Source organism: Pygoscelis adeliae, unplaced genomic scaffold, assembly GCF_000699105.1.
Source record: "Pygoscelis adeliae isolate BGI_AS28 unplaced genomic scaffold, ASM69910v1 Scaffold4, whole genome shotgun sequence".
Classification (NCBI taxonomy): domain Eukaryota; kingdom Metazoa; phylum Chordata; class Aves; order Sphenisciformes; family Spheniscidae; genus Pygoscelis; species Pygoscelis adeliae.
In genome coordinates, this window is record NW_008824986.1 from 4,300,940 (window position 1) to 4,316,389 (window position 15,450).

At 40.7% G+C, this 15,450-nt stretch overlaps 1 protein-coding gene across 1 annotated transcript in view; it reads right to left on the bottom strand.

The window, feature by feature from the left end:
* Positions 1–15,450, bottom strand: part of ARID5B (AT rich interactive domain 5B (MRF1-like)) — a 107,241-nt gene that overhangs the window by 68,679 nt on the left and 23,112 nt on the right. Inside the window, exon 2 of the mRNA XM_009325832.1 lies at positions 2,919–3,149. Within this exon, the coding sequence (XP_009324107.1) occupies positions 2,919–3,149 (231 nt within the window). The remainder of the gene's footprint in view (positions 1–2,918; positions 3,150–15,450) is intronic.

Below are 15,450 nucleotides of genomic sequence, written 5' to 3' on the forward strand. Positions count from 1 at the left end.
TTAGTTATTATCAAAAAAACTTAATTTTTCTTCCTCATTTCCTGCTTTATTTATTTTTTGTTAACCCCTACAGAATGGGGAACAAAATGGGGAGGATGAGAAGAAGTCAGAGCTGAACAAAATGTTTTTGTTAAAAATGTATAATAAAAGTAGAGAGAATACTTCTTGGAAAAAAACACTTTTCTCTACTAAAACTGCCTAAAAAGGACAACAGCTTACACGCTGTGGTCAGTGGGGCTCTTTGTAAAGGTGTTTCTGCTGTCTCACTTGTGACACGCTGTATCTGTCGCACAGTACTCCAACACTCAGAGAACGTGTAACACCTTCCCCAACAGCAACGTTTCTGAAGACGACCTGCCATCCGTATCAGAAGCCAGTACTTCTCACATAAAGACATTAGTAGACCGTATTTCCCAAATTTTGTACTCGCTTTAGAGTTTGGAGAATTTCAGGTGATGGGGAAATACACATGTTCCTATCTTGTTCCTTCTGCACACGTCTTTCATTTGCAAGGTAAGAAATAGCCAAGCCCTTCAAATTAAATGTGTCTGGATCTCCTTATAGACACCTTTTAAGAATTTTAGTCACATTTCTGTAATCTGGTCTCCCCTCAGATTTGACTGATAAATACCAGTGCCTTAGAGTAATCCATTTATCTACTGTACCACCCTGCCTCTGTTTAGCTTTAGCAGTCATCACTTTCCACATGTGACATCAATCTACATGATATCAATGTAAACTGTTTATATAACGAAGTGTTGTACATTTTATTGTCCTGCCAGCAAAGAACAGGATAAAATAGCACTTTGCCTGTTGCCTTCAACAAAGGTAACATAATTGACACCATACATTTCGCAATACAGAAACGGAACCATACATTGGCCAGTTTTTTTCTTCCTAACACAGCAGGGTTTGCAAATTTTACCACATCATTATTTTCATAAGAAATACTTTTAAAGAACAGTATTTTTTTGTTTTTATAGGCATTTTAAAAAACGTGCTTCTTAAACCAAACTAAATTTTAAATACACATTATTAATTTCTATGGCTAGGATTTCTGTGGCTCTGGTTTGATAATGAGATAATTGCCTCGCAAAGGTCAAGAGAATGGCATAGTTAGCTTTCAGAGACTGAACAAAGCACTTGCTGTGGTTCACTAAGCGTAGATTCTGCATCACTCCACATCTCTCTGATTCATCTATTACTAATATTCCATGATACACTTACATTATGGATCCAACTATTTCAACAAACCTGTAATCAAGGAATGACCCTGAATAAAATACTCCACAGAAAGCAGATGGTACGCTCATCAAACGCCTTCAAGCCTAAAATAACCTTTCCCATATAAGAAGGATAGTCAATTAAAACTGAACTTTATATTCTGAGCTGGAGCTCAGAGTAAATAAAAATCAACATGGTACTATTGTGTTATTGGACCAAACTTCCAGGGCATTTCATTCATTTTTTCACCACCCCCACCCCCTAAGAGCAACCAACACTTTTATTCATAGTTCATTCAAAGCCTGTAATGTTTTGTGTGAGTGTGAGCGGACTCGACAGTTTGGGCCCGATCCTGCAAAAGCTTGACATCACAAAATTAAAACTATTCACAGCAGTAATGGGCTCCAGTGACGACACCGCGTGAGGAAGGATCTCTCCTGCCTGTCGGGAGCTTATCGGTGCAGCAGCAGAGGAGCAGTCCTGCACTACCTCACAAAATGCCCCAATGCCACTGGCTGGGTTGGCGTTCCTCTGCCAACACAACAAGGCCTGGACTGGGTGCCAAGCTCAAAGCCAGTGTGCTAGAGTTAGGAAAAAGGGGGATATGATTCTCCCATCACAGACATAATTGAATCCCTTCCTTCTCACTCCCATTATTATAGCTAAATGCATAATCAGAAATTCTCTCCCTAAGAGACCACAAGAGCTTCCTTGCAGAGATGAAGGGATCTCGCACAGCAAAGGTGTACCCACCGCTATGCAAACAGACTTTGCTAGCATTAGCTGCAGCACTCATCCATCTGGTGATACGGGTGATAAAACTTAATTCTCACAGCATAGGTACACTGCTAAAGAAATTACACTGGACCCATTACTGGAGTTACCCTGGGTGTGTACAAAACATACATTCTACCACACATTCAGCAGCACATCCGCTGCCCTTGGGTTGATCTGACACAAAAAACCAAAAAGGTGTGAAATCACCTGGCAGCTATCAGGAGTCAAATCTTGCAGCCCTCTCTCCCAGCTGTAAGGGGCTGCATACTCCTCTGGAGCTGCAGAGTATTCTCTACACCCTTTGAATTAAGAGGTCACCTCCCAGAAGTGCCTCTGCACTTGTAAAATCAAGCTCCTAGCACTGGCAAAGCCCCCACTGAAAAAGCCCACATTCCAGGAAGGCCAGAAACACACCAGCTATAGCTGACGTTTGTTCAGAGCCCTGGGAGCATACGCACGGTTGATGAGTGCTCTGCAACAGCAATGGGACGCGCAGGGAGTCTCTCCTATTTTGCGTTTGTTAGCACATTGCACCAACAATGACTTTAAAAAAAACCAACACGCTTTGTAAACCTTCTGGAAAGACACAGGCTATAGGTGAATGGTTAAGGTAGATAAATTTCAAATCCACAGAAGGGATCCTTTCACTCATACCAAGCAACTGTGCTACACACTCCACCCATGTAATGTTACCGTTGATCGTGATAAACTTAAGTTGCAATACTGAGATCGCTAGTGGCTAGAAGCCTTCAGTCTCACAGAGGAAAGAGCACGTTTGGTACTTCACATTTCAAACATAAATAGCATTGGTTCACTTCAAAGGAATCACATCTTCCCCTTGGAAATCACTGGACACTTAAAAAGACGAAAAATGTCTTTACTGGTAAGAAAAAGGAAATAGCTGTAACGTGACTTACCAAACTCATCACATATACTTTCATTTTCTATTAGAGTAGGATGATCAAATGTATCCCGACAGTAGAAGATTTGGGGGTTCTTGCTTGTTACTGCAATGCCTCCCAGGGCTAAAACAAATTGGTCTGTTAGTATTGAAGAAGGCTTGTCCTGAATGCGCTTTAACATGGAACGGTATCGACAGTACTGTGGGTAGCTGAGAATTAGCAGGTTTGAATCTTCATCATCCTCACCTGGAAGAAAAGAAAAAAAAAATACTGTATGTCAGAAAAATACAAAACAAGGGCTGTAACTCAAGCATCTCAGAAAACCCATGGCCCACTGGTTCAGTCTCTTCTCAAGACCTATATTTTATAGCACAGTGGTTTTTGAAAGAAAAGTTAAAAATAGAAATTTTAAAAAAGTTTATTGGAACAGCTTCTTTTCTGGTTTTCTGTTCAGTTCCGCCATGCTTACCCACAAGAACTCTACCTGGATGAGTAAGAAAACACCGCTCAAAAAAAAATAAGAAAACCCCGCTCTTCAGAAGCTGGCCAACGGCCTGACCCAAAGTGCTCTCCATACTTTGCCAACTTGGCTGCTTTGATAGAAATATTGTCTGTCATTTTTACTCAGCTCCCTATATAGCCTTACTGAACTCATGTTTACACCAGCTAACGTCTTTCAAAAATAATAATATACAAGCCCCAGAGCATACAGCTATTAATTCTCCTTTGAAGTATCTGATACTGGCAACTACCAAAGGGCCCCTGGGCCAGGGAGGTGGGCTGATCTGACCTGGTCATTGATGCTAAGTTACCTCAACAGCTGGAAATAACTTTCCTCACATTAACTGCAAATGCAGCAGGACTCAATAAAACACCTACAGAGCACAACAAGCAAATGAATTTCCAAACAGCTCGTACTGTCGAAATGTGGGCTCAAAATACAAAGCAATCTAGTGCTCAGACCCTTCCATTCCCCCAGATTTTAGATGATATTAGGCATAAAGGTGGCAGATTTTGAAATATCACAATCAGGTTTCATCATATGACAACCAGCAGGAAACCTAACAGCAAAAAAACCCAACCAGAGATGAAAACACGAGAAATTACTCATTTGCAGGTATGCAGCCAGTACTTAACAGCACTTCTTTTTATGCTCATTTATCTCCTCAGGTGGGGTAACTGAACATGGCTTTCCATGCATGCCAATGAAGACAAAGCAAGAAAATGCAGTTTAAGTTTTCTGCTGTGCTCTGATTACTGAATAACTCCGCTATTTCTTCTGTCAGAGACAAAAGGTGTACTATTTAATCCCATTACCAATACTGAAATCATCTTTCTTACCCTTAAAGTAAAAATCACTTCAGATATTGAAAGATATGTCAGATCAGTTCTCCCCAACTAAATACGATGGCACAACTTAACTTAATTCACGTGAAGCAATGGAAATGTTCACACGTAAAAGGCTAAATTTTAAGTTGTCTCTGGAAGCAGATATATCACCTAGAATGTCATCGCTGCAGACGAATACAATGCTGCAGAAAAAATCAACACGGCAGATGGACTTGGGAAGTACTGTTTTTACAAGCACAGCTCCTGAAAGCCATCACTTTTAAAAACTCAGAACTTTCCCCACTACCCTGACGTAGGTGGGGAGATCAAACAATTTGTGTAAAAAAGTAAGAGTAATACATTTTGGTAAACAGCATTTACATTACTTTCCTAAGAAAATAAAATTTATGGCCCTAAAACCTCTTTTGGTCAATCAGGACGTGGTCGTGCTTTTTTTTGTTTTCAACAAGTAAGTATCCCATAAGCCTACACAACAGCACGATTGAGCCAATTGCTCCTGGGAATAAGGCTCTCTCTTCTTTATTAGGAAACTCTAAAAATCAGATCAGGAAAACTGTTCTAGGAATTAACAAGCACATGATCCATCCTTTAGCTCCTTCGAGAGTTTCATATATGCCTGCCTGACAGTTATTACTACTTTATACCTTTGTGTAGATAGTGGTGAGCTGAATCTGTTGATCTGACAGCACTTTTCTTATGCCAGGATGTGGTCAGCTTTTTAAACAGGGTGTATATAAATGTATGTCCCATGTGCCTTTGTAGTAAACCATTAGTTTCTAGACAAATGTGCTCTAAGTCCCTGTGCAGAATTACACGAACTTTCTACCCCGGACAACTGACGACTTAACTCAAACTCCTGGCATAAATTAAAATCAAGTCATTTTTTACAGGATCACTTTTACACATGCTTGGCAACTCCAATGAGTACTTTCTGATGCATTTGTTTCCTTTCTTTATTCACTCCAGGTTCAATAGATAAATCTAAGAATGAACAAAGGCTGAATAAACTGAAGATTTGCTTAGTGAAAGACAAACAGAGTGTTCCTGGAACAAAGACTTTTTTTCTCAACCACGCCCACATGAGAAAAGAGAAATCAAAGTAGACCAATCCCTAATAAAATGCAAGCCCAAAGAAGAACTATTTTTCTTCTAGCAAAATCTAACATGCGCCATTTAATGGTGGGCTTAGTGTATATTGCTGAGTATTTTTGATAAATAAGATTAGAAAGAGTTTACTCTTAGGAGGAGGAGAGATCAAAACATGGATCACATTCCATTAAAATAAAGAAAAACAACGTAACTTCTTCAAACATTTAACTGAGATCTTAGAAAACCGAGATGCTGTATTTCTGAATCTCATTTTATCTTCAACAGAGAAAACATGGTAGAAGATAATACCTACAGCACATTGTAAGGCTCAACTGACATTACTCTAATCCCATGCTTATATTGTAATTGTGCGTTTTAATAATGCCCTCCAATGTCAGTTTTTCATTTATTTATATTTTTCAGGGCTGAAAATAGAGAAACTGTAATTAGGAGGCAAAGTTCCACCCCTGCCTTCCGAGTGCTGCCTATATATGCATAGATGTAATCCAACAGTTCCCTTTGTGAGGGGTAAAGAGAGCTGGGATTTGGCACAGCCTGGCATTTATGTTGGATTACATGTTCTTCAAGTTGTCTTTGTAAGTAAGAGATGCATGAAATGCCAAACACAATGAATCTATGCAAGAACTGACTTTTCAAATCAGCACAACCATTTTTAATATGTAACACAAGACAATTAGAAGCCCCAAAAGAAAAAAAAAATAAAGCCTGCTAAAAGCACGAATTCCTAACAAATCCATCTAGAGCCAGAACTATTTACAGAGAGAGCAGAGAAATACAAAACTGTAACTTGCTTTTTGTTTGCTTGTTTCGGAAACATCAGCCTATAATGTTATTGCTAACCGCCATAATCTACTCTCAACATCAGTAAGCATTTTTTTCTTTAAAAAGACCTTCACACCAGGATTTTATAGAGCTTGATGGAAAAACTATGCATGTTCCTTCCTGTACCTAATTACCTCAACTGCAAAAGCTGCCAAGTATTTTGCCCTTTAGTTCTTTTAATCGTATTAGTGCAAATGCATTTGGATGCCAACAGAAACAAACATTTAAAGATTTTTGCTTAAAAGATTCCAAATATGTACGAGGCTGGTGCTAGGAAAGCATACTCCACTTCTTCCCAGAAAGCACAGAGTTATTTCTGAGGAAGAAATATGAATTTGTGCCTCTTGTAAGACTAAATGTCTAGTTTCGACCCAATTTAAGTAAAATAATGTCAATATGAACTGCTCTCACAATGATTTATGCTACCTTCTGTTACTTTATTACATTAGACATTCCTTTCTCTAAGCTTTATACTTTTCACTGTGCTCCTAGCAACCACATAAAGGCTGAGCACCAACTTTACGCGCCTGGCACCTTTCCAGGCTCGACTGTTATTGATAATTATATTGAAGTTTCAATTTAATTGCTACTCTGTTGTGACACAGAATATTTTTTGTAATTAGGCATTTCCCATTTTCTGTCCATTCATTTTTTGTATTACTGAAAATGATTTTTTTCCCCCGGAAAACATAAGCAGAACAACGATACAGATAAGGGTACATACATCTGTTACTATCATTACCAACATGGTAATGTGAAGGGAAGAAAAAAAAATTTAAAGGAAAAAAAAATTGTGAATATAATTTCTCGGAAGGTAATTTTCAGTTTAAGTGCTCTTATTCTTCTTACAGTTACTCAATGATTTCCTGTTCTAATTACAAGACATTATACAGAAAGTAATTTTTAAAAAGGAAATGTACTAGAGCAGGAGTCTAAATAGCATCACTTGCTTGCTACGGTTTGAAATTCCAAACTTTTGCATCTCTTTTATCAATTCTCTGCTCTACCTTTGTGCAATATATTCTACCACAAATCTACCATCTCTTCCGAGGCAGTTAACACAAAGGTATACATCAAAGAGGAAAACACACTTGCAGTTAAACTGCAGGCAAAAGAAAAAAAAGAAAAAAACCCTTTTTTTTTCCTCCTCACTGTAGCTGGTAAATTGGAGGCAAGCCAATCCTAGGAGTGGAAAATATTAAAAACTAAAAAAAAAAAAAAAAAAAAAAAAAAAACAGAAGAAAGCTTGATTAAAAAGCAAGAGAAGAGATATTCAGTTCTAAATCTAAATGAATAAACCACAAACTATTTCATAAAAACATACTGTGACGTAAATTACACATCAGTATTGCACTGTTGTGGTTATTTTGAGAAATGGCTTGTACTGTAAGTCAGCTGGTAAAACCCCACCCTTAATGATTTTGTAATTCTCCATACAGCAATCAACTGGAGCAGTCATGAAATTGCCAAGAAGGAAAACAGACAGAGCTGTAGAGAGTTTGTAATAAAAAGATAATGTACTTTTAACATAACAGAAGTAGAAGATTGGTTTTATTAACTAAAAAAACTACTTAAAAGGTCCCAGGCTTGCCATTTGTTTTGATAAATGTTAACACAGATCTTCATAAGATAAGCAATGTAAGTATCAGGGGAACCAGATAAAATGGGACAATGCTTTGGTGTGTGGGTAGCAAATTGAGCAAGGGAGTTGTTTGGAATATAGAGTGAAAATGAAGGAAGTTGCAGGGCTCTGTCCATCAGGCTCCTCTCCTGTACAGTGCCCTCGCTACTCTGCCTTCTTTTATTACCCTCAGCTACTAAGGGGGACTCCCAGAGGATGCACGTATCATAATTAGTTTATCGTTGCTTGTATGCATAGCTTTGACCTTATCATCAATACGTAGCAGATACAGAGGTAATGGATGAATCTGGATGTCCGGAGGGACTGGGAACGGCGAGGTCTAACCATGCTGAATGACCACGGCTGTGACTCCCAAGATGGGATGTCTCTTGGCTATTGCAGGGCAGTGTTCAGATGTCACTACCCTCCCAAGACCGGTCCTCAGCAACCTACTGGAGCACACACGATGGGACTTGTTTCATCTAATAATGCAGTTTTAGCCCATGACAGTTGTGCAGATCCCTGTGTGGCCAGAGAAATCTCCTTCCAACCTGCTGTTTTGTAAGACATGGATCAACTCACTCTCTGAAGTTACTACTCCATCGTTAATGACAACTAGCTTAGAGGCTTAACTTGCAGATCAAATTGAGTGAGTAAAATGAATTCCACCTAAGTGAGAACGCAGTCTGCCCTATGCCAAAGCGATGGTCCAAATGCATGCTAGAAAAACCCCTCCCAGCAGATACACTTGCCATCAAGATACAAAAGGTTGATCTCATCTGTGACAATGGATTTTGGCTCTTCCAGCTCTTAAGATAGGATCCAGTTCTCCTTCCCCTGTTCTCCTCCTTTGGCAAGGACTTTCTGCAGTACGGGCATGAGAACACAGGTGTAAATGAGATGAAGATGTGTGTAGCCGACCCTTCAAAACCAATGACTGCAGCTCAGACAGGCTCTCCACATCTCAAAGCTGCCTGTTCTAGTAACATCCCAAGGGGAGAAAGCACAGCTTTCCAGCAGACAGAAATGAACTTATTACACAATTACCTAAAAAACCTGAATCCCTCAAAAAGTCAAAGAGCAACAGAAACAGCAGAACAACGAAAGAGTAGCCAGAAAGAGGAAGAAGAAACCTCGGTCTTTATGACCTAAAAACCTTTAAGAGGAGTCTTGCAAGGAAAACACCTTCCCATATTACCATCCAGTCATGACCTGCAAAATACCCCCAAATCATCACCCAGATAACTGCAGCTGGCCAAGAAGCAATGCCAATCATCACCTACATCTCTGGGTACTCCTGTGAAAGAAAGGACGGCTCTCCCCATGAAACAACCTTCATGGGAGAATTATGGGTGGCTCCTTACTTGACCACTTCACACATCGAATCCCCTTCGCAGACACAAGGCTAAGAATCCCAGTAGGAATCCACGTCCCTTTGCACCAGGTTGCTGTGAGCTAGGGGCAACAGCTGAGGAGTCCAGGTAGCTGCATCATCGTCATAAAACTAATTCTGCATGCTCTAGCACACCAATCCACTTTCTCTCCAGTGATTAGGGAAGACTTATCAAACATAGCTCTTCCAATCCACCCTGCCTTTTCATTCCCACGGTCTGTGTTTGCTCTAGTAACACCACTTGGTGTGCCTTGGCTGGCTAATTAATCACAAGACCTAAAAATATTAATCTAAGAACCATATTTCTCTCAGAGATAAATGCAAATACAGTAATGATTTAACCCCATGAGATGGGTCAGGAAATCTGTGTTTTTGGGTTTAAATAAATTTGGGTAAATTATTGACACAACAGGGATACCGCTTTACCGGCAGGAGCCACGCTACTCATCCTTGCTTTGAGAACCCCCCTCTATTTGAATGCTAATGCAATCAAGAACAAAGGCAGCGTGTTGCAGGATACGGAACACAGTGATTACATTTATGTTTACCAGATAATGATGATGTTAACAAGTTGCCTGTAATTCTTACGTGGACATTTGCCTGCCTGATTTTGTTTTTAAATTGATCAAAAGGCAAAAGCCATTTCTGCCAATATACAAAATAAAACGCGCAGCTTTTCTGCATGTATCAGATATTTCTTCCCTTGTAAGGAGGAGACAGAGCTAATTCTCAGAATTTTGTGCCACTTCCCCAGCCCTCCATGTTCTGTGGCAGCGCCAGCAGAGCATCAACCCTTCAGAGAATTCCTAAGATCAGTTTAACATTTGAAAGAGAATTCTTACAAATCTACTAGAGATTGAAACTACTGTTCAACCCAGCAGCAATACAGTCATTAAAAAAAAAAGAAAAAAGACAGCACCATCTAATGCGTACTTAAACCATATGGTTGAAGAACATTTTACAGTCGGTGATTTGGATCTGAGTTGTTCTAGTCCTACTTAACAGGGACGAAACCGAGTATGTTGATCGATGACTGACAGTAGGTCCATATAATCAAATCTTCCATAATATTTATCTCATTAACTCACTCTGAATTTGAATCATAAATCCAATTTTTGAAGAAGACTAAAGAAATTTAATACTGAAAAAGTTTCCAACCAGGCATTCAACATCCTTTTTCATATCCTAATCCAATATTCAGCTCCTCGTAACTGCAGCTCCTACCCTGGGTGCCCAGGATCCTCCTGCGCCTTAGGAAGCGGGTTTATGAGGTGTTTCTAGACTCAAAAGAAGAGAGACTGACAATCGTCATTTCCAGCTTTTATATAACCCTTCCATCCACAGGCCTCAAACTGCTTTATGGAGATGAGTAAAAATTATTATCCCCATTACACAGAGAGAGAAACGAGACAGAGAGACCTTAAAGGACTTATTCTACCGCATCAAGCAACTTAGAGAGCAAAGGAGAGAGCAAACAGCCCAGGCAGAAATCCTTATCAGTGGGGATTTCTGGGTAAGTCAGAGTTTCCTAAGTTTCCTCGAAAGGGAAGTGGCCGTCTCCGGCCACCCCAGCCAGCCTGCTTGCCTCCACCAGAGAAAGGGGATGGACCAGGCAGGGGCTCTGTGTTGAGGCTTCTCTCCTACCACAACCGTTTTCCCTGTCCTGCACAATCCCAGTCACTCCTTCATTTTATTTAGCTGCTGCCCGGCTGGGATTATCTTCCCCCTCCACAGAGGGTTTGCAAAGCAGCGGTTTGCCCTCCCACCTAATGGCAGGTGACTGCCGCGATGATAGCTGGAGAAGCATGAGAGAAGTGAGCCGATTCTGGGGATGTGGCCAAGTTCAGAGCTGGGCTGTGAAATCATCTCCCTGCCTCCCAAAATTTCCTTCTCTCCTTACTCCTCAGGTCACAGGCATGGGCCAGCCCATATCCAAACAGCCACGGATGGCTACAGAAAACCACTCTGATATAAAAGGTTTTTAAACTGCCCTATTAGCTTTCTAAAGCAGATGGAGACAGGGGGAAGGGGGAGATTGATTGTAGAAAGGAGCACATGCTGCCTGTCCTCTTGAATGTTCTGGGTCATGTGGACCATTCAGGTTGAATGTGCATCAGCTTTAAAACAAGTATTTATCCTGGTTGTCGTGGTTACTGATAAGCAGCTTCAATTCTGCTGATAACAAAAAGAAGAATTAAAAAGGGGAGGGGGGCTGAAAACATGATTTGGTAATATGACGAAGCCAAGAAGAGGAATTAAATCACATTAAACAAGCCAATTGTACTGTAAATGGCTCTGCCTCTGTATTTGCTTTTAAATTATCTAAGGCTCTAACATGGCAGCTGCTTCACTTTTAACAAACAAACAGTAAAAATTCCTTTTAATAACGAAAGGAAATAATGATATACTTTGCTTTAGCTGAATTCAAACATAATTTAATTTTTCCTGAGGTGAGATATGCACAGGGAACAATCAGATAATAAGTGTTATCATTCTCATAGACAAAACTGAACCAGCACTTTGCAATTCAAAGTGCTCTTTAATGCACCGTTTTCAGCAATCTCTGAACACCCTCCAACATACCACTGAACTACACTTCAGTACTTACACATAAAGCCTGATCCTGCAAATACTTGAGCATGGGAATTATGCTACAAACACCAGTACTTCCACTGCTGCTGTGGCTGAAGTTACACATTCCCTAAAGCGCCTTCATGAGGGGGGGTCACATCCATTAACTTTTCCTACAGCATCTTCTCATCATCTTTATTATTATTACTATTAGTACAATTATGTGTCTTGGTCTCCCTTTCTTCTGAAGTGTAGCATTGCACAGAGAAAGTACTGGAGAATGAAAAAAACTAGTCTCGCAGAGAAACACACAACTAGAGCCACTGGCAAGAGAGGGGCACACATTTTTATAGCAATGACAATTAACCACTGGAACAACGAGCTGAAGGACGTTAACGGGTTCCCCAATCCAGTGCTCAAGACTGAATCTTTTTTTCCTGAAGATATTCTCTGGTCCGATGAGTTTTAAACTTGTGGTCTGTTATTTGCCCTCTGTGCTGAAGAGGTCCACGACAAATCCATAAAATTGCTTGGGAAAATTTTAAGGCATGAAAAACTGGAAAAAAAAAAAAAAAAAAAAAGGAAAGCCACTGAAAGTTAAACTGAGTTACTGGGCTTAATATCAGTGTAACTGGGTCTCCTGTAGTCTCCTCTCTCTTTCACCTCTGCACACCATTCAAACACAAATGAGAAAGAAGCATATGCAGCCTTACTTAAAAGGGACTGTTACACCACCTCTTCCACACAGCAGAATCAACCGCCTTCATTTTCCATTTCCCCCAAAAGTATGAGTCAAAAGCCTTATCTTGGTGTTTCACATGGGGCCCTTTCACTATCATTTTGAAAATTCGGAGGAACTGCACCCTCCTCGAAATAGCAACGGCAGAAGCTGCCGGTCCCAGAGCTGTAACACGAGGGGTGGAGGGTGGAAATGGTCCAGTGATTTAAACAGTCGAGCTCCGCTTTTGACATTTATGCCCTCTTTGAAACCCTTAATGAAGTAACAACCCCATTAATTCTTGCAGGGTATTTAGTACACATAAAAACTGCATTATCTACTATTTACAATTTACTACACACAAGCACTATCTGGCTCCATATAAAAATAACAAGCTCACTGTAACCCTCCGCTCCCTAACCATACTGCTGATTTCTTTGACACATGGAGAAGTGAGAATAATTACATTTTACTGAGTGTGTCTCATTACACTGATTTAAGTAAGATTTCCAAAGCTGCAAAAATATGCTTTTCGATTTCATTTGTTTCTAGCAATTCACTCTGAAGACAGTTAGTAAAACCTTCAGAAATCATCATCAATATGGACAAAAATTGTACCCTTCTCATGTGGACATTTGACAGAGGGATAATAGGGTCTAGAAACACCACAGTCAGACGTTTCTTTTCTATTTAATGTTTCCTTCTGTGCCAAACATAATATAACAGACAAGTGTTAGAGAGACATGCAGGAGGGAGCCTGAATAGAGAGCTTTAAAAGAGGTCCTTAATAGAGAAGCTGTATGCTTAGTCTTCAACAACATTCAATGGCAATTTATTTGCAGCCATTTTCTCATGTAACCTTTCACATGGGCACAGGTAAGGTAGAGCACAAGACAGTTTGTCAACTGCCAGATATGAACAAAAGAAACCATTTTTAATAAGCTTCAGCGGCCCCTTGTATTTGTTTTGCAACATGTTAATAACTTCTTTGGAAGCCAACCAAAGACAAGAAGAGAAAAAGAAGTCAAGCTGGGAAACAAAAACCACAGTCAAAGAATTTTACAGATAAACTTGTGTTATCATCTGCAGTGTAATAATGCTTAAATCCAGGAGTGGCACAGAATTAGAATTAGCATGATGCCATTTCTATAAAAAAAAAAAATAAATTGGAATTACAAAAATGCTAGCACTGTATATTTTTTTCCAAGAATTTGCTGTCCTTTATCTCATCCCAATGTAGTACATACCTGTTCCCCAGTACAACCCTACTCTGGCTCCCCTCCTTCCCAGTGAAGAGGTGAAACTCAACATGAGGACTACCATGAGGAAAGGCCAGTTGGGAGTTACCAAACTCCAGGCCACTGACCCAACCCCGCTGCACCACACTCCCCCAGCTACTCGGGGAGTCTCACCTCCTAACTGAACTTCTCGTGTTGCACCAAATAACCCCCAAATTGTTGCTCTGAAAACCAAACCAAATGTAGTTTCAATGGCTGTTACAGGTATATGAGTAAGTCTGTGGTTGCTCATTTAATCCAATTCTGCATCACAACAAAGTAGACTCAAAGAGGAGTAATAGGAAGAAGGTGTAAAGGAAAAGAGAGCTAACCTACTCCTCCGTCTAGGATACGAGGACCAAAAACCGAACAATATGCAGGACAAGATGAACAAACCAACTGTGCTGAAGTTCAGCAATGCCAGAGCCTTACTGTGTGACCAAGGTCATATCATTAGGTCTTTCTGTGGCACAGCCTCATTTCTGTGGAAAAAGAATTAGTCGCAGGCATGTGAGAGCTTGTGGGCCAGTTGCTCCTGATCCCTTCACCTTCCTGCAGGCACAAGAGGAGGTGCAGAGAGTCTCCTCAAAATGTTATCTACCAATACATGTGCCAAAAAGGTTTCTGTGGGGCTAAGGTTCAACCATTGGACCAAATGCTCATACGAGCCCTCAGTCCCATTTCTAAGGGAAACATCTTCTGGTACTGAAGAAAAGTCAGTGCCCAAACAGAGAGGAATCAAAATCCCAGCAACATACACTGAAAAGTCTGATGAAGTGTTAAGCAATTTCATTAACATTATTAAAATGTAGAAAATTTCCTTGGAAAATTTCACACAGGCTTTCCCGTCTCGTTGCACATTACTCACAGCCTGAGAGACACGTGAGGAGCAAATGGAGAGAAATAAAGCTTCTCTCCAGTCAATTTGGACCAAGTCCTAGTCTCACTGGTAGAAAGACCAGGCTTGTGGGCTTCAGTGAGAACAGGGCTGGGTCCTTTGAACTAGATTATTATGGCATCTGTAAGTGAGGTACAAAAGTATATGGTGAGAGAAGATGCGCCAGAGAACAAAAGGAGCTGCCAGTCAGATGACAACCCTCCTCGTTACGATGATGAAAAGACTCCCAGACTTCAGCAGACACACACCTGCAGAGTTTACTATTCTATCCCCAAAATTAGATTTTGCCTTCTAAGGACTTTGCAGAGGAGTCTGTTACCCGGTGAAGGGAAAGAATATAAGCATTTGCTCTTCAAGAAAGAGGAATGGCCTTTTGAATAAGTAAGGGCTCCCTGCGATGGGAACCTACCAGCCCAGCCCCACGCCCCTCCTGAGAACTAATACAGGATTTCTCTTCCTCTTCTGCAGGACCAGGAAACAATTCCTGGAGAAGAGGAAAAGTCGTGCTACCTGAATTATCTGAAAAGGCCTCAGGTGGAGGCAGGGTGAGAAAGGATTTCAGGACAAGTTATGCCTATGAGCTGAGGAGAACAAGCAAGTATCCTCCCACTCACTTCTCTAGGCAAACTGTCATTCCAAGTCTTCAGCGAGAGCGTCAGTCTCCAATGAATCTGCCCAGGAAGGGCCCAGCAGAGTGCTGCCAATCTTCCAGAAAACACCAGGCAGCTTGTGCTCCGCTCCGATGGGCTTTGGTCCGACACCCAGCAGAGAGGAAGGCTCCCAAGTA